General features: G+C 54.3%; 2 protein-coding genes across 4 annotated transcripts; one reads left to right on the plus strand and one right to left on the minus strand.

The window, feature by feature from the left end:
• The first annotated feature begins 584 nt into the window (after nucleotides 1-584).
• SLC2A4 (solute carrier family 2 member 4) lies at nucleotides 585-12,816 on the plus strand. Of its 3 annotated transcripts, none has more exons than XM_007457755.1 (12): nucleotides 585-591; nucleotides 6,677-6,691; nucleotides 9,048-9,139; nucleotides 9,248-9,420; nucleotides 9,507-9,631; nucleotides 9,745-9,860; nucleotides 9,961-10,123; nucleotides 10,205-10,392; nucleotides 10,564-10,668; nucleotides 10,817-10,918; nucleotides 11,410-11,613; nucleotides 12,137-12,340. In XM_007457755.1, the coding sequence occupies exons 1-12, from the start codon at nucleotides 585-587 to the stop codon at nucleotides 12,338-12,340; spliced, it is 1,494 nt and encodes a 497-aa protein (XP_007457817.1). The 3 variants fall into 3 exon arrangements, with proteins under 3 accessions (XP_007457817.1, XP_007457816.1, XP_007457815.1); XM_007457753.1 differs by lacking the exons at nucleotides 585-591; nucleotides 6,677-6,691 and adding exons at nucleotides 7,722-7,754; nucleotides 8,015-8,137 and having other exon boundaries at nucleotides 9,023-9,139; nucleotides 12,137-12,816; XM_007457754.1 differs by lacking the exons at nucleotides 585-591; nucleotides 6,677-6,691 and adding an exon at nucleotides 7,580-7,754 and having other exon boundaries at nucleotides 9,023-9,139; nucleotides 12,137-12,816.
• Nucleotides 12,817-14,228: 1,412 nt separating this feature from the next.
• On the minus strand, nucleotides 14,229-20,222 carry YBX2 (Y-box binding protein 2). The gene is made up of 9 exons (XM_007457756.1): nucleotides 19,897-20,222; nucleotides 19,176-19,239; nucleotides 17,735-17,768; nucleotides 16,785-16,874; nucleotides 15,903-16,187; nucleotides 15,645-15,748; nucleotides 15,199-15,376; nucleotides 14,703-14,787; nucleotides 14,229-14,605 (listed from the first exon to the last, which is right to left on the minus strand). Exons 1-8 carry the CDS (start codon nucleotides 20,171-20,173, stop codon nucleotides 14,737-14,739), a joined length of 1,083 nt encoding a protein of 360 aa, XP_007457818.1. The 5' UTR covers nucleotides 20,174-20,222; the 3' UTR covers nucleotides 14,229-14,605; nucleotides 14,703-14,736.
• Between the last annotated feature and the right edge of the window lie 333 nt (nucleotides 20,223-20,555).

Genomic DNA, 20,555 nt, shown 5'->3' on the forward strand with positions numbered 1-20,555 from the left:
GGATACGTGAGTAGATGACCCGGAAGGCTAGGAGGTGATCATAAGAGGTGCGAGGCTTGAATTCCAGAAACTGGAAGAGGGTGTTTTAGGAGATAACAGAGCCATGGGTAGAGGCCTGAGGGTGAGCTGAAGAGAAAGGTCACTGGAGAGGAGACTGAAGGCTGAGAGACTGTAAGTCCGTGGAGTACCCTGGTGGGCTTTGAAGTCAACAGCAATGATGATGAGAACATAGGTGTAAAGAGGAAGACGATGAGCCAGGTGCTAAAGTTGTCAGTGAATGTGGGTGAAGGATCAGGCTGTAAGACCCCAGCAACAATTAGAGGTAGTGGGCGATTTACTTCCAGAGATGAACATCATAGGAGCAGAGGATTTTGAAGGATGAAGGAAGAATAATGGTCTAAAGTAGCATTGAGGATCAATACTCCCAGCTCCAGACCCTGAGGTATATGAAGTAGGACCAAAAATAGGCCTTTATTAAAAGGGCTGCTGGGACTTCTCTGGTGGTCCAGTGGTTAAGACTCCGTGCTTCCACTGCAAGGGATGCAGGTTTGATCCTTGGTTGGGGAGCTAAGATCCCACGTGCCATGCAGCGTGGCAAAAAATAAATTAATTTAATTTAATTTAAAAAAAGGACTGCCGGGGAAGTGTGTCCTCCAAGACAGCCAGGTTTCAGAAAGGAGCATTCAGAGAAGAGGCTGGCGTATAAGGATGACAGATGTTGAGTCCAGAAGTTTCAGTGGAAGAATTTGAAAGATCAAATTTGGTTGGAATATTGGATCAGGTTAGGGGACCTACACCATATGAGGTAGGCAACCTGATGTGGAAACCCTACCAACTTGTTTATTTCTATGGGAAAATATGTTTTGAGTTCTGAAAAAAACTGATAAATAAGTGAACTCTGGAAATGCGCAATGTTATTTTAATATTATGTATTATAACTCAAAAACTCATTATTATACAGGTCACTGGTGATTATTTTACTGGTCAGACCAAGAAGTTATACACCCAAGGCAGTTAAAATATTCCAGGTTCCAATTCCATCCCATTCAGGAATTTATTGTTGGGCCTCAATTGCCTCATCTATAAAATAGGAATGATAATATTTTGCCTGCTTGGGAAACAGGATGCTGGTCCAGATAATCTCCTATGGTTCAGCCTGGAGTGCATTTTGAGATACAGATCTGGAGAAGGAGTGAAAAAGTGACCAACTCATTTTCTGAGGCTACGTTACTCTTGCCTCTGAAATCAGTTAAAGGTAATATAAGTATTATAGGCCCATTTTATTTATAAATACAGATGCAAACATCATTAATAAAATATTACTTAACCAAATGTAAAAAATGTTTTTAAAGAATAATACATTACGGACTTCCCTGGTAGCGCAGTGGTTGAGAGTCCGCCTGCCGATGCAGGGGACACGAATGAAGTTCACCGAAGAAAAATTAATAGGCAGCCGATACAACAAGAGAAAATATTTGCAATGTCCAAATCTGACAAAGAACTGATATTATTTGTTTAAATGTCTTGCCCATCAACAAGAAAAATATTCCAAGAGAAAATGGGCAGAGAATACAAGGAGGGAATCTGCAGAAAAAAGACAGCCAAAGTGCTAACAAGTGTCTAAAGGGATGCTCCAAGCCGTTAAGTAATCACAGAAAACTGCAGTAAGATATCACCTTTCACCTACTGAACTGACAAATATCAGAAATCGAAGCAAATTCTCATTTGATTAAAATCTCATATAGCCCATTCTGAATTTTAAAAGATTGACCATCTTAAGTGTTGGTGAGGATGTGGAAGAACTGGAACTTTCAGACATTGCCGGTGGGAATGTAAAATGGGACAACCACTTTGGAAAACAGTTTGGCCGATTCATAAAAAATTACACACTACTGTCTGCTGCTAAGGTTTCCACTACAGATGCAAGAAAAAAGTGTCCTGGCACTTTCTGTCTGTCTGATTGTGGCAGCCCAGACTGAGTGGGGGAAATATAGGGAAAATTTGTTTGCAACTCAGAAATGACCTTGTGAGCAGTAAAAGCCTGGTTTACTCACAAAAAAAAAAAAAAAAAAGTTACACATACACCTATTATATAATCCACCCATTCTACTCCTAGGTATTTTCCAAGAGAAATGAAAGCATACATGTCCTTACAAAGACTTGTATGTGAATGTTCCTGGCAGCTTTATTTGTAATGGCCCCAAACTGGAAATAACCCAGATATCCATCAACAGGTAAATGGATAATCAAACTAATTACTATTGATAATCAAATCAATGATATTTCCCAACAAAAAGGAATGAACTCGTAATACACGCAACAACATACATGAATCTCAAAATAATTACAGTAAGTAAAAGAAACCCAGACAAAAAGAGTACGCTCTGTATGCTTCCATTTGCATAAAATTCTAAAAAATGCAAACTGGCCCATAATGACCGAAATCAGATCAGTGGTTGCCTAGAGGCTGAAGAGACGAATTACAAAGAGGTACAAGGAAACACTGCGGGTGATGGATGTGTTCATTATTTTGATTCTGGGGAGAGTTTCATGGGTGTATACATATGTCAAAACTTATCAAATTACGGATGTCAACCTGACTTACTATGGTAATCATTTTGCAATATATACAAATATAGAATCATTATGTTATACACCAGAAATTAATGTTACATGTCAGTTATACATCGATTAAAAAAATCTTTTGACTTACCAAATTGTACATTTTATTTCATAAAAAAATTCTTTTTTCTTTTTTCTTTTTCTTTGCTGTGTTGGGTCTTCGTTGCTGCGTGTGGGCTTTCTCTAGTTGTGGTGAGCAGGGGCTACTCTTTGTGGCGGTTCGTGGGCTTCTCATTGCAGTGCGCAGGCTTCTCATTGCGGTGGCTTCTCTTGTTGTGGAACATGGGCTCCAGGCGTGCAGGCTTCAGTAGCTGTGGCTCGCAGCCTCAGTAGTTGTGGCCTAGTTGCTCCACGGCATGTGGGATCTTCCCGGACCAGGGCTTGAACCCGTGTCCCCTGCATTGGCAGGCAGATTCTTAACCACTGTGCCACCAAGGAAGTCCCAAATTGTACATTTTAAATATGTGCAGTTTATTGTTTGTCGATTATATCTCACTAGAGCTGCTTGAAAAAACAAAAACAATTAACTGTATTCAATTCTATTTTAAGCACTATGTGATTATTACATTATTCATCTTCATTAAAACCCTAAGATGTAGATACTATTATTATCTCCCTTCTCATTTTACAGATGAGGTAAACAAGGCACACAGAGCTTAGGTAACTTTCCCAACGGCACGAAGTTAGTAAATATCAAAGCTGGGACTCAAACTCAGGCATTTGGGCTCTTAACTATGCATACTCTTAACTATCCTTCTCTGGGTGGATGCTGCCTGAGAGGGCGTGGTGGTAGTGGAACCCTCCCAAACTGCTGATGGAACTGGAGACTGTGATTGTCATTCTTATGAGCAAGCTGGTAGCTCTTAGTCAAATTAGGTGTAAGTATACCCTATAACTCAGCAATTCTGCTCGGTGGAGATAGAGATAAATAAAGACAAAGACCTAGGCAGAGGCAGAGACATATCCCCCATAAGGAGCCTTGTATGAAAATGTTCACTGCCACGTTATTTGTTGTGGTTGGGAAGTGGAGGTGACATGGGTGCTTATCAATGGGATGACTGACATTGTGGAGTATAATGCAACAATAAATTATGCAATAAATAAATAATGCAATAGATTAATTATACAACAATAACTTTGATAATCATAGAACATGAATGGGGTTTTTATTTTTTTGGCTGCGCCCTGCAGCTTGTGGGATCTTAGTTCTCTGACCAGGGATCGAACGCATGCCCCCTGCAATGGAAGCTCAGAGTCCTGACCACCAGACTGCCAGGGAATTCCCTGAATGGGTTTTTAAAACATAGTGCTTACTGAAAATAAGTAAGATCAGATTGAAATATGTAACCAGTTGCTATTTACATAAATTAAAAATGTGTGCACACAAAAAAATTCATGTTTTGCAGGTGAGCATTAAATACATTGGAATGGTTGTCTTTTGAGGGAGGACAAATGAGAAATGGGTTTGGAAATAAAAAAGAATAACTTTTTAAATAAAAACAAGATAAGACAGAGATCAATGAGGATAATGTACCAAGAACTGTGTCATTAGTTCAATCCTCTGTACCTGAGACCCTCATATATTGACAAAAACGGTGACGGGACAAAGGGAGGAGATGGCATTGCCGGAGCTCAGGGGTCCAAGGTTTCCCTCCAGAAGCTGGAAGCAAAGTGGGCCTGTAGCGTAGGAGCTGGACGCAGAGAGAGGGAAGAAATATTCTGGCTTTCTCCTGCCCTCCAATCTCTTACCTACTGTGGGCTGCACCAGGCCAGAAGGCAGTGAACACAGGAGCTTGAAAACAAAAGCCCAAAGGGATCAACTCCCCATGACATAGGGCAGAGCTTAGGAAGGGCTACAACTGGTTCTGAGATCAAATGGGCCAAAGATTAATTTCAAATTAATAGGGCAAATCAACACACACAGGCTCCAGTGCGAAGTACCCACTTGTGTCCTGTGTCTCTCTCCTTTCTTTTCCATCCTCTCTCAATCGACCTCTTTCTCCCTCCGTCCCAGCCATTTTTCTTCCTCCCTCCCAACTGTCTCTCCTTATTCCTGTTGTCTCTTCTACTCCTCCATCACTCTCTCCATACACTTTACTCTATCTCCTGTATCTAGCTCCGATTTGCTTTTCTTTTTTTTTTTCTTTTTTTAAAAAAATTATTTATTTATTTATTTTTTCGATTTGCTTTTCTTGATTCCGCTTTCTCCGGGGTTTAAACTCCTGGAAGCGTCAGAACACAGCATCTGAATGAGATCAGGAATGTGCCGTGCCCTGAGTGCCGGGACAGACCCCAGCCCTGCAATCCACCTGCTACACTGACTTATCATCTGCCCCCAATCTGTGCCTCCCCCCAATGCCCTTTTTTCCTCTTGGCACTCTTCTTGGCTTTTCCTCTCTCCCTGCCCTCCTCCCTTTGTGGTATTCCAGCATCCCTGGCTTTCCTTTTACCTTCCTGATTGGTCCGTCTCCGCTTCCATCAATCGCTTCTGCTCCTTTCTGCTCATAAATGATTGGTTCTCCTCAACCAGCAGACCTTAGTTCATCTACATCCCCTTGGTCAGATATGTGGAGCCATTCACCAAAGGTTTCCCTGCTTTGTGATTGCTCCCTAATCCACATTCTTGGCCATCAGGAGCAGACCCTCATTCCATTCGTTCAACTAACATTTACTGAGTGCCCACCCCTAGGCTGGGTGCTGGGGATACAGAGGTAAACAAGATGATAATCTGTCCTCAAGGTTAAGGTGCAGAGAAGAAATTATGACAATACACTGTATCGGGGACACATGGACTTTTTTAAAAAAAAAGCGGCATGTGGGATCTTTCCAGACCAGGGCTCAAACCCTTGTCCCCTGCAGCTGCAGGCAGATTCTTAACCACTGCGCCACCAGGGAAGTCTTGGGGACACACGGATTTCTGGAGGAAAGCCAAGGAAGGTATCACAGAGAGGGTGAGCTTTTTTTGGAGGATGAATAGGAGTCCTCTGGTATCGCAGACTGAAGGATTAGCATGGCAAAGGCACCAAGGAGTGAAACAGCACAGTGTGTTCTAGGTACAAGAAGTAGTTAAGGGGGCTTCCCTGGTGGCGCAGTGGTTGAGAGTCCGCCTGCCGATGCAGGGGACACGGGTTCGTGCCCCGGTCCGGGAAGATCCCACATGCCGTGGAGCAGCTGGGCCCGTGAGCCATGGCCGCTGAGCCTGCGCGTCCGGAGCCTGTGCTCCGCAATGGGAGGGGCCACAACAGTGAGAGTCCTGCGTACAGCAAAAAAAAAAAAAAAAAAAGTAGTTAGGAATTGACTAAAATTCAAGGGAGAGGACAGAACGTGAGGCAAAGATAGAAGAGGAAAGGCAGGAGGTTTTGTTCACTCTGAAACGGGGTTTGAACTTGACAGTAGGCAACAAAGACTTCTGCGGGGAGCGTGAGAGGTTGGACTGTTTTGTGTGGTACTCTGCCCTCCCTGTTGGGGAAGAGGAGGAGCAGGGAGACCAGTCAGGGTGATGGTGGCAACAGTACAGGCAACAGAGTGGCAACAGTACAGGTGGAGAAAATCAGATGAATATGAGAGTTTAGGAAGTCAAAACTCCAATGTTGATAACTAACTGGATAAAGGGGTGGGGGCGGGTGCAGGAGAGGAGAAATCAAGCATGACTTCCTCCTTCTGATAGGAGTGACAGGATGGCTAATAGGACCATTCACTGGGATGAGGAAGTTAGCAGGAGGAGCAGGTCTGGACACGCTGATCATGTGAGCTGCCCACCCACGCGGCAGCTGAACAGTCGTATCTGGAGCTCCAGAAAGAGGCCTGGGCTGGAAGTAATGGAAGCCTTAGAGAGGTAGAATGACGGGGACAGTGGGCCGGAGACCACCCTGGCCCGATCCGCTGCGGATCCGCGTTCTCCCTCCAGGTGGCACTAAAGCCCCGCGCTTCTGAGTCCCCTTTTCCCAGACGCGCGCTCTCTGTACTCCGAGTGTTCCGCTGCTCTGGGGACTCGCCACCTCTAGGTCGCGCCCTCCTCGCTGGGCAGGATTTAGCTGGGGATTCAAACCCGGAGCGACCTCTAGAAAGCGTGTCCAAGTCGTCCACGCGGCTAGCACATTCTTGGCGGCTCAGGGGCCTCAGCACTGGTGACATGGTTGGTGTGACCACCTGTCCCTCGGGCCGCCTCCAGGAACCAACGTGGGGAACCGGTGTAGGGGAAGGGCCAGATAGACAGTGCCCAGAGCAGGGATGCACGGAAAGAGGACCACCAAGGCCAGACACCCGACCCGCTAGGAACGGAATTTCCTGTGCCCAAGGCCATCTCCGCGTGGGAAGCGTGTCGCGGATCCTTTAAGGCTCCGTCTCCCTGCCCTTCCCCGCCCAGGACCGGCCGGGACACCCGGGACCTGACATTTGGCGTCTCCCAATGTGGGAGCTAAAAATAACCACTGTGGGTTACTCCAGGCCATTGCTCCGCACCCACCCCGCGCGCCGGCTCGCGCAGTTTCGGGCCGCCAGAGTTCTCTCCCGGGCAAGTGTACCTGGCCCGTCCCTTCCTCTTGGACCCCGCCGTCCCGAGGCGCCGCTGAGGGCTTTGAAGTCGCTTCGTCAGCCCCGAACCTTGGCCGGTGGGCGGAGTCCTCACACTGAGGGGAACTTGGCCTCCAGGGATCCCAGGACCCCTTTTTCAAAACTTCCGGGACGTAGGCCGGCGGGAACCTGCGGGGCGTGTCTCGCCCGGCACGCTGACGGGCGTGGCCTCGCTGGCCTACCCTACAGCTGGTGCCAAACTCTCAGCCTCAGGCTCAGGGAGGGGCGTGGCCTTCTGGGGTGTGCGGGCTCCCGGCCAATGGTTGCTGTGAAAGGCGTGGCCCTGGGGGACCGCCGGGGCTGCTCTTCGGGTCTTTCCCCCGCCGGCCAGGCTCAGCCAGATTCCCGGGAGCTGCTCTCTGGCTCCTCGGCTTGTGCCTGTGGGTCCCGCCAGGCTCGCCCTCCGCACAAAGCTCCGTGACCCCCATCGCCCCCGCTCCCTCTGCCCGCCAAGGCTAGGGCCGCAGACCCCCAGTCGCCTCCCACTCATCTACGGCAGCTCGTGCATCTCCAGTTCCTAAGACAAGATGCCGTCGGGCTTCCAACAGATCGGCTCCGAAGTAGGGTTTGGCATGCGGGGGCGGGACGCGGACACGGGTCCCGCTTTTCTCGGGCTGGGGTCGCGGTTGGGGTCAGCTAGGGGGCGGTCCTTGCGCAGACGCAGGGGGTGGGGTGGGGGACTGGCTATTTATACCCGGGCTGGACAGCCCGTGACGGTCGGATTCCAGTCCCTCCAAGAGGCAGAGTGGGTCTGGGTGATTATTCGGGGGCTAGGACAGCGGCTGGATTCTGCGAGTCCAGGGTTCGCCCCCTTCTCTAGTTGGCGGCGAGTTGCGCCGGGATCGTGGACACTCTGCCCTCAAGAAAGCAGATCCAGGCGGGTCTTGCCCTTCAGCAGCTGTCCGTCTGTCTCGGCTCGCCCGCAACTTTTCGAGGACCGGAGGTTCTCCGTAGGCCCCCACCCCACCCCCACTCTTGTCAGTCCTCCAGGACGCTGAACTTTCCCTCGCCCCACGGTTGGTGGAGGGGTAGAGGGGAGTGTCAGCCCTTCCTCCCCCAGCTCAGGTTTCCGTTTGGAGACAGTCTGTGCCGCCAGCGATCAGCCACCACCGCTACGGCACCTCATACCACCTTCCCGCCCCCATCCCCTGGGCAAGGCTCTCCCAGGCATGGCCCCCTGCCCTTCGTCGCAGCTTAGAGGGGGAAGGGAGGCCGGGGCGGAGACAGAGAAGGCCATAGGCCAGGAGGAATGACCGCGATGTCCTTTTGGAAAATGCCTTTCTTGAGCCTGTTGGGGGCTTCCAGGAGCCCGCGGAGAGAACCCCCACATGGGAGGGGAGAGGACAGAGGCTGATGACGATAATGCACTTGTCACTTTATAAAACCAGCACTGTTGGGGACACTGTTAACGTTTGATTTTGATTTTCACACTTTCACTGACAGGCAAATTAGGCAACATCACCCCTATCTCCCCAGTTCAGAGTGGGGCAGTGACTTACCCAAGGTCACACAAATCTGAACTCAGGTCTTTTAAGCCCAAGCCTGTCCCAAGGTCACAGAGGAATTGTGAGACCCAGGTCCTCACACATTTCTCTGCCTACTGGACTCAAACATCAGTTTCTCCTCCATGCCCTGGTACTCTCGGGTTCTTCCTGCTCTTGTTTACGTTGAGATCTTCCAGCGACTCCTAATATGGCCCACTTTCCCTTGCCCAACATGTTGGATGGAACCCAGCATCTCAAGGCTTCTGCTGGGCCTGGGCCCCTTGAGGAAGGAAAGATGCCATGATTCCATGTGATATGCCTCCTCTCTGCTTCCGCCTGCCCAGGATGGGGAGCACCCCCAGCAACGAGTCACTGGGACCCTGGTCCTCGCCGTATTCTCCGCTGTGCTCGGCTCCCTGCAGTTTGGCTACAACATCGGGGTCATCAATGCCCCCGAGAAGGTGAGGGGCTACAGCCGGCAGAGTGGGGTGCCCAGACAAGGCAGGGGGTGTCAGGAGTGAGCAGAGAGGGAGGAGTCTGCAGGGAATAACTCCTGTGCTGTCCCCCAGGTGATTGAACAGAGCTACAATGAGACGTGGCTGGGGAGGCAGGGGCCTGAGGGACCCGGCTCCATCCCACCGGGCACCCTCACCATGCTCTGGTCTCTCTCCGTGGCCATCTTCTCTGTGGGTGGCATGATCTCCTCCTTCCTGATTGGCGTCATCTCTCAGTGGCTGGGAAGGTATGAGGCTGGAGGGCAAGGGAAAACAGGAAGGGAGCCAGAGTACCAATGCCCTAACTCTCACAGCCCCACTCTTTGCCTGCCAGGAAGAGGGCAATGCTGTTCAACAATGCCCTGGCAGTGCTAGGGGGCGCCCTCATGGGCCTGGCCAAGGCGGCTGCCTCCTACGAGTTGCTCATTCTTGGACGGTTCCTCATTGGCGCCTACTCAGGTACCCGCAGGCACTGTGGTCCCGCCCAGTGCCTTGCTCTCCTTCACTCTCCCTGGGCTTGGGGGTCAGAGTGGGCAGCTGCCCTCAGAAGCTCTCTCCTTCCCTCTGCCCAGGGCTGACGTCGGGGCTGGTGCCCATGTACGTGGGGGAGATCGCCCCCACTCACCTACGGGGCGCCCTGGGGACACTCAACCAACTGGCCATCGTCACTGGCATCCTGGTTGCCCAGGTGACTGGACCTGGCCTCACGGGAGGCTGGGAAGGGGGTTGGGGTGGGGCTCTGGGGACAGGCTGAACGGCCTGCCCACCCTCCCACCCTTCTGCCACAGGTGCTGGGCTTGGAGTCCATACTGGGCACTGCTACCCTATGGCCACTACTCCTGGGCATCACTATGCTGCCTGCCCTCCTGCAGCTGGTCCTGCTGCCCTTCTGCCCAGAAAGCCCCCGCTACCTGTACATCATCCGGAACCTGGAGGGGCCCGCCAGAAAGAGTGAGCTCCCGCACTGTCTTGCTGGTGCCTCCTCCCAGGCCCCCTCCCTGCCCTCTCAGACCTGACCCTCCTCACCTCCAGGTTTGAAGCGCCTGACAGGCTGGGCCGACGTGTCTGAAGCGCTGGCTGAGCTGAAGGAGGAGAAGCGGAAGCTGGAGCATGAGCGGCCACTGTCCCTGCTCCAGCTCCTGGGCAGCCACATCCACCGGCAACCTCTCGTCATTGCAGTTGTGCTGCAGCTGAGCCAGCAGCTGTCGGGCATCAATGCAGTAAGTATGCAGCAGCCTCCAGGAAGGGCAAGGGTCAGGGAAGAGCCTGAGAGGATGGAAGAAGGGAGCAAGCCCCCTCCGTTAAAATTCAGAGTCAGTCCAGCTTGGAGTGGCTGCAAGGGAGGGAGGGACACATCCCTGCCATCCCCTTTTCTTCTCGCCCACCTCTAGGTTTTCTATTATTCAACCAGCATCTTCGAGACGGCGGGGGTAGGACAGCCAGCCTACGCCACCATCGGAGCCGGTGTGGTCAACACGGTCTTCACCTTGGTCTCGGTAACTACCGACCTCTGGAAGGGCCCCCACCATTGGTTTCACAACCCTGGGCTTCCTGGAGATCCAGCTCTTGGTTGGCCCCACCCACCTAACCCCTCCCACTTCCCAAGCCTTAAAGGCCCCTTGCAAGCCCTGACTCTCCCCTCAGGTGTTCTTGGTGGAACGGGCTGGGCGCCGGACCCTCCAACTCCTAGGCCTGGCAGGCATGTGTGGCTGTGCCATCTTGATGACCGTGGCTCTCCTTCTGCTGGTGAGGCCTAGAGAGAGGGAAGGGGACCCGTGGCCCAACCCAGGGGAACTGCCCCAGGGGGCTCTGTGGGCAGCCAGGGCCATGCCTCAACATACATGCCTTTGATCCTGAGGCCAGGCCGTATGCCAGGACCCTGCTACCGAGGGACCCAGGCTGCACTTCCTCCTCTGGGTGGAAGCTGTAGCACAATCCTGGCAGCCAGGGAGGAGAGCCCCTGTCAAGCCTCAGGACCAATAATTCCTAAGGACCCAGCTCTAGAACCAAGTGCGAGTCCACAGTCATAAGAGCTGGGAGACCACATATTCCCTCTTCCCTGAATTGGCAAAGGGTGGCCAGCTGAATGTCAAATGCTCGAGGACCTATTCTAACCAAGGGTGGCCGGCCCCCCGTGAGCGGCTGGTAGGGATAGATGCCAGTTTGCTGGGTTGAGGGCAAAGGAAGGTCCAGAAAAACCTGACCTGAATTCTCCACCCTCCCTACCTGGCCCCCAGGAGCGGGTTCCAGCCATGAGCTATGTCTCCATCGTGGCCATCTTTGGCTTTGTGGCCTTCTTTGAGATTGGCCCTGGCCCCATCCCCTGGTTCATCGTGGCCGAGCTCTTCAGCCAGGGACCCCGCCCAGCAGCTATGGCTGTGGCGGGTTTCTCCAACTGGACGTGCAACTTCATCATTGGCATGGGTTTCCAGTATGTTGCGGTAGGTCCCCTGCCCGGCCCCCATCTCCCACACGGTCAGCCAGAGGACGGCAACTCACATTCACAACTAGCCCAGTTGCTTTCCAGTCAGCATTTCCCCCTTTCCCCTGCCCATAGAGTGCTGGTCTGGGGGTCACTTTGGTGGACCACGTGGGTCCTGAAGACCACCTGTTCCACCAGAATCAAAGAAGGGAACTGACCTAGATTGGATAACAGAGGTTTCTTCAAAACAAACTAGTGGCATAACTTACTTAGACCAGGAATATTACAAACTTCATATTAATACTGCAAATGTCGGGGAATCCACTCTGACTTCAGTGACTCAGGATGGTAAGAGAGGGAAAAACCAGGAGAGTTGGGGTTCAGAGAATTCTTTTCTCACTAAATTCTCCTGGTAATTTCCATTGCCCCGCAAAGGAGCCACCTGCTTTGTGCAGTATCCCTGTGAAGGCCTTAGTCCCTGGCTTGTCGGAGGCCACCCGTTCCCTCCCCCCTGTCGACACCTCTTTCTCCACTTGTCCCAGGATGCTATGGGTCCCTACGTCTTCCTTCTATTCGCGGTCCTCCTGCTTGGCTTCTTCATCTTCACCTTCTTAAAAGTGCCTGAAACCCGTGGCCGGACGTTTGACCAGATCTCAGCCGCCTTCCGCCGGACACCCTCTCTTTTAGAGCAGGAGGTGAAACCCAGCACAGAGCTTGAGTACTTAGGGCCAGATGAGAATGACTGAGGGGCCAAGCAGGGGCGGGAGAGCCAGTTCCTCAACCCACCCAGAGACCCCCTCCTTTCCTCTGCAGCACTTTAACCCTCTCTTCCCCATTACTTCCAGGGTGGAGAAACCCCCTGCAGCCTGGTGGAATTGGGAAGCTGGAGGGAAGGGTGGTCTGAGCACCCCCCTCATTCCCCTCGTGTGACTCTTGGATTATTTGTGTTGTGGTTAGGCTGTGGCCGTGGGATGGGCCATTCTCCCTTCTCGTCCCCTCCTTCCTCTGTAGCCCACCCGCACCCCGCCCCAGCTCCAGGATACTTCGGCCGGCCAGAGTAGGGGGATTATAGGGAGGAGAGGCTCTAAGACTGACTTTCCGGTGGGCGTGAACTGAAGCCAAGAGCAGGACTGGAGAAGAGATATCCAGTTCCTGCCACCTTGGCCTCCTCCCACTCTGGCACTTTCTCTGAATTCTTGCCACAGACTCTGGGTGAAAGGGGGGGGGGGGCCGGGGGGGTCTGTCTTGTCCCCTCCAGGGCAAAGGACGCACCCCTCCCAAGGTCTAACCTCACCTCTCTCACTGCACGCTCAGTCCTCTCGCTCGGCCTTCTGGGGTGAGAGGGAACACACGTACACATGTGGGGAGAGGAAGGGACAGCAGGCGCCTCTCTAGACTCAGGGTTCCGGGCCCAACCCCAGCTACTCCCCAAGGCTGCCAGATGAGGGCCCCAGCTCTTTCCTCCTCTCCCATCCCGGGAGGGTGTTGTACCCAAAGGCTTTTGACCAACTAAGGGAATCGGGCCTGAAGAATTAACATGGTTAAAATGGTTGGGCTTTCCTGGTGGTGCAGTGGTTAAGAATCCATCTGCCAGTGCAGGGGACATGGGTTCAAGCCCTGGTCTGGGAAGATCCCACATGCTGCAGAGCAACTAAGCCCATGTGCCACAGCTACTGAGCCTGCGCTCTAGAGCCTGTGAGGCACAACTGAGTTAATGTGCCACAACTACTGAGCCCATGAACCGCAACTGCTGAAGCCCATGCGCCTAGAGCCTGTGCTCCGCAACAAGAAAAGCCACCAAAATGAGAAGCCCGCGCACCACGACGAAGAGTAGCTACTGCTCTCCGCAACTAGAGAGAGCCCGTGTGCAGCAACAAAGACCCAATGCAGCCATAAATAAATTAAAAAAAAAAGAAGTGGCCATGCTACCCAAAGCAATCTACAAATTTAATGTGATCCCTACCAAATTACCCATGCCATTTCTCACAGAACTAGAATAATCATAAAATTTATATGGAATCACAAAAGACCCAGAATTGCCAAGGGAAAGAGGGATTTGAAAGGCTGCCTGTGAACACTGGGCTGGGAGGAGCCTTCAGATATTTTTGTATATGTTTGGAAAAGAAGGGGCAGGGAGAAGAAACTGAAGGTCTGTTGTACTAAATGTACATATATAGAGAGCCGTATATAAAGTTACTGTATGAGATGAGCGTCCTGTCATGCGAAGACACTCCGGGATGGGCTGAGGCAGGGACTATAGCCACCCCAACCCCCGTCTCCTCTCCATCCTGCCTCAGCTCGAGGCCACAGAACCCTCTGGATGCTGTCACTCACTCACCCCCCCGCCACCTAAGAGTTGTAGTCACTGCTTTCCTTAACGGTAGTAAATGCTCAGTAAGGTGACGCTGCAGGTGCCAGACGCTGCTCTCGGCACTTCAGGAAACACTCATTCTACCAGGGAGGCATTAGCCCCGTTTCACAGATGGGAAAAGTCAACTTCACAGGGATGAAGGCACTTCTGCAGAGCCGTACAGCTAGAAACGTGGGCACAGGATCCGAGTGCAGGCCCTGCCGCCGCCCCCTCTACAGTAAGTTACCAGCGAGGCTCTGAACAGAAAAGAGGCAGAGACCAAGACAACAGGAAAGCCTGTTTTTGTTTTTACTGGAGGCTCAGGTGGCACATGACGGTTCATAAAATGGCTTCAGAGGTAGGGGGTAGTGGGGAAACAAAAAATAAACTGGGAGGGGAAAGAAAAACAACCAGGAGAAGGTAAGAGCTGGCTGGTTCCTTCTCAGCCTGATTTAGGGGAGGGAGTTGGTGCCTCTTAAGGATGGATCCCTTCCTTTAACCCTTGGTCAGGGAGAGAAAAAAAGCCAAAGGCTGTTGCTTTGGCCCTCCTGAGTCTCCAGGAAAAAGGGGAAAAGCTGGTGTTTTGATGTCATGAATTGTGGGAAAGCGGGGAGGGAGGTGCTGGGTAGGATCCAGGTCAGTTGGAAAAACTGGCAGATACCTGAGAGGAAGAGAGACCGAAAAATCACGACCAGCAGCTTATCACCACCCAGCCCCATCCCCACCCTCTTGGTACCCGTCCTGGGCGTGCCACTCACCAGATGGTGGCTCTGGGTGTCCTTTGAGTTGGAATCACTCCGGTATGGCAGTTGGGGGGTCCCCACTGTTGATGGGGGCCGAGGTCTAGAGAGAACAAGGGTGGTCGACTGAGACCCTCTTGTCCTTTGGAGCCCCCAACTTCAACCTCCTCCCACCTTTTCTCTTCCCGTTCCTCCCCCAGTTCACATCCACAGGCTGGTGCTGGGGCTCCCAGCAGAGCTGAGAGGGAGTCTGCAGGGGGTGACGTGGGCTCGACCGCCTCTGCTGGGGTTTCCTGGTGGGTTGGGGTGCCCGCCAGGCGTGGACCCAGCAGTACTGTCTCTTGGGCGTCAGGCTGCGTGAAACAGGGTGGGTGGGAGCAAGGCCGGGAGAAGGGGGACAAAGAGTGGGAAGGGAAAGGAAGACGGAAGTGGGGGAAGAAGGGAGACAGGCAAGTTGGCCACAGCCTTTTCCTTCATTCTCCCCCGCCACACACGGACAGTCCAAGGTCCTCACCTCTGGGGCTGTGGGCCGCCCGGGTCCAGGGGGCTGCTGCCGTCTCCGCTGGAAGTAGGGGCGGTTTCGTGAGCGCTGGGGCTCAGGCCGGGAACTGTCAGTGGGGCCTTGGCTGGGCTTGGTCTCGCCATCCCCACCTTCTGTGGTGGGCTGCTGGGGTGGCCTGGGGTGGAAAGGCCTGGAGAGAAAAGTAGGCACCCTGAAGGGACAGGAGCCCTGCGCGGACCACGTCCCTCCCTCCCAGGGCCACCCAGCAGAGGTGGACCAGGCTGCCTCTCCGTCCCCACCCCACCCCAGCAGTGCCTGCTAACCCCTGGGCACCTCAGCAGTAATCGCTCAGCTACCCAGCCCTCATGACCACTGGCTTCAGGGCCATCCCCTCCCATCCTCCTGTCCCCATACTGGCTGGCGAAGGGGAAGACAGAGCCCGGGACAGGGAGTCTTACCTTCGGTACCTGGGCCGGAATCTGGGTGGGGGTACCCGCTCATCTCCCTGCTGTTGGTCCCCCTCCAACGGGGCTCTCTCTTTGGGTTCTGCCCCATCAGTGCCCTGGGAACACACAAAGGCCCGGGTGAGCCGGGTGGCACCAGCTGTCCAGGCGTCTGCAGCTCTTCCCAGGCCACCATTCTGCTTTGTCTGGGGACTCTGGTCTCCAACCTCACCAACTCTCGCAGCTGGCTCCCACGTTCCCAGTTCCCCTCACCTCTATGGGCTGCTGCTGGTTGGGGGGCCGAGAGCCTCGCACAAAGCGCCGTCGGTAGAAGAAGGGTGGTGGGCGCCGTCGTCTGGGCCGCTGCCCCAAGTCTTCAGCACGCTCCCCTTCGCTGCCTGGTTCTGTCCGGCCCGATGGAGCCTCTGCCACCATGGGTGGCGGGGCAGCTGGGCGGGGCCGGGGGATGAATCGGCGGAACCTACGTCGGTTGGGGGCATAGCGGCTGCCCTTCACTGGCACCCCTCCGGGCCCAGTTACATTAGCAGCTTCTGCGCCCTGCGGGGGGAGGTGGGGAGGAACGGGTGAGAACCTGCTCCAAAAACCGGTGGGCAACCTTCCCAGTCTTGCCTGAATCATTGTCTTCCCATCCTTCCAGCTAAACGCCCCTTTCCAGCTTTCCTCCAGGTCCTATAACTTCTACTTCTTTCCACCCTCCCCAGAGAAGGAGTGGCAGGTGTTTGGACCCTTCTAGGAGGGACCACATCTGCAACTGGTCCTTTTGAAATAGCTGCCACTGGACTCTCCTGGGGTTTAGCCTGGAGGTGGGGTGGGGAGGGAGAAAGAGGGCTGGCAGTAGGTGTCCATCTCCAGGAGGGCTGATTCTGAGAGGAGAATGTGGGCACGGGCCCCGCGTGGAGAACAGGCATGGGAGTATTTGGTGAACTACAAAGAAACCCAGATACTGCTGACTGGTGACAGCGACACATTCTTTAGGACATCCCTTGGAGTGGCCAGAACGTTATGGACGACAAGGTCTGCGTGAGGACACAGTCCTGGTCCTACAGCCTGGGCTGCTCGGCCAGAGCCTCAGGGGACTTCCAGGCCACCCTCCCACGGCTTGGTGGGCTCTCCATCCCATCGCAGCCCTCGAACCTTCTCTCCTTCCACGACATCGAACTCCACAGTCTCCCCATCTCCAACGCTGCGCAGAAACTTCCTCGGGTTGTTTCTTTTAATAGCTGTCTGGTTAGGGAAAGGCCAGGAGAAAGGTGAGGACAGCTAGCCGGGAGTCTCTCGCGCCCCTGCTGGGTCCACCACCCAATTTCATCCTTTTCAAAATTTTATTGAATACTTGTGGGCTGGGGCTGGAGGGTGGAGCAAGGAGAAGGCAGTCAAAGTTTAGCAGGGGAAAAGCCACAAACTAGCGGCTTTCAAACAACTGTGCAGTTCACCATGGTCCCCAGGACACACTCCCTCCTCCCCCACCCCTCAAGGATTTCAAGAAGGGAAGCAAGAAACATGAACTCAAAAGCAAAACAAAAAGCCGAGAGAGTCTTAAGTTGCAAAGTGGGTAAAATGTACTGTGCTTCTTACCTCAATCCCGCTGAGAGCGCTTTCCCCCAAAGCAGTGGTTCTCAAACTGTGCGTGCATCACAAACACCTGGAGAGCTTGTAAAAACAGGCTGCTGGCCCCTCCCCCAAGCCTGACTGACTCCCTAGGTCTGAGGTGGGCCTGAGAATTTGGATGTCAGGTGATGCTGCTGTTGCAGGGACCACACTTTGAGAAACACTGCACCCAAATAGCGCAAGCCTGTGTCCTTTCCCTTGGACACCGCCTGTAATTCATTCCGAGGGTGTTCACAGGTCCCAGTAGGTAATGAGCGTGCCGTGCCCAGAGGGCAACAGGTACGTTTCTAACAGAGACAACCCAACACAAGTGGGGCCAATGCAGTTAATACAGGCACCTGAGGCGGGTGGATAGGGGAACTATTTCCAGGTAGGAGGTGAAAGCTGGAGAAACATGATCTGTGCTGCTAAGGATAAGGGCAAAGGCCATCAGAGAGGGTGGGCCCCTCCCCTCAGAAAGTCAACGTAGCTCTTACCTGGTGAACAAAGACATCCTCCTTGGTGTCATTCCTGCAGGACAGGATGGGTTGTTAGGGGGTGATTTTGGTAAGGCGCTCACCTCCACTGAAACCTCCCTATCTGCCATTCCTAAGACTTGTGGCCCCATCCTCTCCACCTTCCACAGCAGCTTGGAGTGAAACAGGGCCCAGGGAGTGAGACAAGAGCCAGCGGCGGCCCCCTGAAGCTGGTATGAAGCAAATATCCCTAAAACCTCCATGAAAAACCTGGGCTTCACGAGGAAAGGGCTGTGGGGGGAGGCAAAGGCACCTTGAAGGAGCTGGGCCAGCTTTCACCTGCTGAGCACTCCACCCTCTACCCCAGGGCACCTTAGAACCTGGTGGTGCTGGGGATAACTGTCCCCAGCCAACAACCCCTCTTCCCCAACCCACATCACGGGTGGAAAATTCCACTCGGTTTCCTTCCTTCTATAGTCAAGGAGGGAGAAAGTGGGGACGGGAGTTGAGGTGCAGAACACGTTTGAGGAGGGGAAAATGGGTCAAAAACATGCTCCAAACAGACACAAAACTGTGTTCTCAGGCTGGAGGTGAACCCCAGGCCCCCTCTCAACACACCAAGAGATCAAGGATGAGAGAGAACATTCGATCTGTCACGACCTTGCCTATCACCCCAGTTTATCCTAGCACCCCAATGGGGGAGGGGTGAGGTCTTCCCTCAGAACCTCCCAGGAGTCCTCATTTCCAGAATTAGAGAGGGACCCTTCCCTAGAACAAGTGTTCTAGCTTTAAAGCACTTAGATCTGCACAAAGGTCAGCCTGCTAAGAGGGAACTGGGACCTCCCAGGAGGTCTGGGCTCGGCAGGGTGCCTGGGCTGGGGAAGGCCCTCTGGGAGAGACCTGGCTCCGCCCAGAATCCGCCACTACGCCCCGCCCAGTGCGGGGGTGGGGGGGGTGGGGGGGGCTGCGGAACTGAAGGAAAGCAGCAGCCTCAGGCTGTGCTGGCGCCTCCCTTCCCCAACCCCCACCGGACGCAGTCCCATCAGGTGGGGGATTGATTCAACGAGCGTTAGCTCCGTAAGGGAGATGAGTTATGAGAGTGCTAAGTGTGCTGCCCTAAACAGGAAACGAGTGAGGATTCCAGCCCGGAGGCACAGAGCAGGTACATTCTGCCACAAAGGCGGCGGCAAACTAAACCAGAAGGTGACCCAGACAGGCTTGGGAGGGTCAGAACCAGGTTTGCCAACTCCTTAGATCATTAACCCTCTGCTGCCCTTGAAGATGTGGAGGCGGCTTCGTCTTGCCCACATCTGTGCTGTGGTTAAAGACTTTCAATCAGAGTCAGCTGGACATTGCAACCATGTGCCTTGGTAGGGGTAGGGATGAGGCTGCAAAGGTGTCCAGTCCCACAGGCCAGTTTGGAAGGCACCCATTCCACTCCCTCCCTGGGTTCCTCAGATACCTGTTGATGAATCCGTAACCATTCCGCACGTTGAACCATTTGACAGTGCCCAGGACTTGGATTGCTGCCAGGCAGTGATGCAGTGGGGACAGTAAGATGGGGAAAGAGATGGAGTTCAACTCAGTTTTGAGACACTCCAAAATCTAGTCTACCTCCCTATTACCTATTAAGCTTAACTTCACGCCAACCAGGTTTCACCCAGTAGTTTCAAGGCATTCTTACCCCAGTTCCACTACGTAAATGGAAGCGCCCATACAGGGGGGCTCAGGCTTTCAAAACTCTTCCGACTCTAAGGCACGTTCCTCACATCCTACAAATCAAGGCCCTTCACCTAGAACCAGGTACTCACCTGGTCCATGAAGTTCCGCCCTCAGGTCATAACTGAGGGTCTCTCTAGCCCTCCCAGTGTAAGGGTCACTAGTGCACTTGCTTCCTGGTCTCAGAGATTTACCTAATACTAACCCGAGTCATCAAGGCCAAAAGTCTCCCGCCCCGGGGGCGTGGCCAGACCCTACCCGACTGACCACGCCCTCCCGCCCAAGAACTGCAGGATTTCCCACCAGGGGAGCCCACTTCGGTCCGCTGGCCTCAGCCTAGCTAGTCCTTTGAGTCTCGAGCCAAACCGGCCTTCGGCTTTCCGGACCCCGCCGGGGTCCACGATGCCCCTCCCCCAACCCGCCGACCCCCTTAGAGCAGCCCTGGCGCGCGCCCCGCCCCTCACCCAGCACCGGCTTGTCCGCCTGACTCCGGGCCGGGGGCGCGGGGGTCCCCGAGGCCGCTGTCGCTGGGTTGCCAGGGGTGCGGGGGCCCGGCGCCGAGGGGGTCCCAGCAGCGGGGCCCGAGGAGGCTGCGGCTCCGACTCCGCCCGCCCCGCTGCCTGCTTTCTGTGACTCCCCCGCGGGCACCGGAACCACCACCGCTACCACCCCTGCCGCCGTCGCGGGCACCGTGGCCGCGGGGGCCGTTGTCGCCACCACTGCCGCCTCCGCCTCGCTCATCCCGCCGGGCCCAGTACCGGCCCCTGCCGCCACCTCCTCCTCCTCCGCCGCCGCCGCCTCCACCGGCCCGGCCCCTCCCCCTGGCTCGCGAACCCACCGCCCGGCTTGGTCCTCGCGCCCCGAGCCTCGCCTGCACGCCGGCAGCGGGCCCTGAGCCGAGGCCAATCGGAGCCCGCAGCCGCGGCGCGCGCAGGCCCCGCCTCCCGGCCACAGGCCAATCCTAGCGAAGCTACCCCACCAGGCCAGCACGCCGGCCCCGCCTCCTGGACTTCGCGCGGAGGCCGAGGCCCCCGCCCTCAGCCTTGTAAGTACACCTGGGCCCCGCCCCGTTTCCGTCACGTGACCGACCAGAGCCCAACCCATTGGCCGACGGCCTCTTTCC

Source organism: Lipotes vexillifer, unplaced genomic scaffold (genome assembly GCF_000442215.2).
Source record: "Lipotes vexillifer unplaced genomic scaffold, Lipotes_vexillifer_v1.1 scaffold611, whole genome shotgun sequence".
NCBI lineage: Eukaryota > Metazoa > Chordata > Mammalia > Artiodactyla > Lipotidae > Lipotes > Lipotes vexillifer.

What these genes read in the sequence shown, in the direction of transcription:
- SLC2A4 (XM_007457753.1), top strand. Translation starts at nt 7,722, where the DNA reads ATGCCGTCGGGCTTCCAACAGATCGGCTCCGAA. An exon ending in TCCAACAGATCGGCTCCGAA is followed by an intron (nt 7,755 to 8,014) that starts GTAGGGTTTGGC and finishes CCCCTTCTCTAG; the next exon opens with TTGGCGGCGAGTTGCGCCGG. An exon ending in CTGGCATCCTGGTTGCCCAG is followed by an intron (nt 9,861 to 9,960) that starts GTGACTGGACCT and finishes CTTCTGCCACAG; the next exon opens with GTGCTGGGCTTGGAGTCCAT.
- YBX2 (XM_007457756.1), bottom strand. Translation starts at nt 20,173, where the DNA reads ATGAGCGAGGCGGAGGCGGCAGTGGTGGCGACAACGGCCCCCGCGGCC. An exon ending in GGCGGACAAGCCGGTGCTGG is followed by an intron (nt 19,240 to 19,896) that starts GTGAGGGGCGGG and finishes ACTGCCTGGCAG; the next exon opens with CAATCCAAGTCCTGGGCACT. An exon ending in GGCGGCCCACAGCCCCAGAG is followed by an intron (nt 14,788 to 15,198) that starts GTGAGGACCTTG and finishes TGTTCTCTCTAG; the next exon opens with ACCTCGGCCCCCATCAACAG.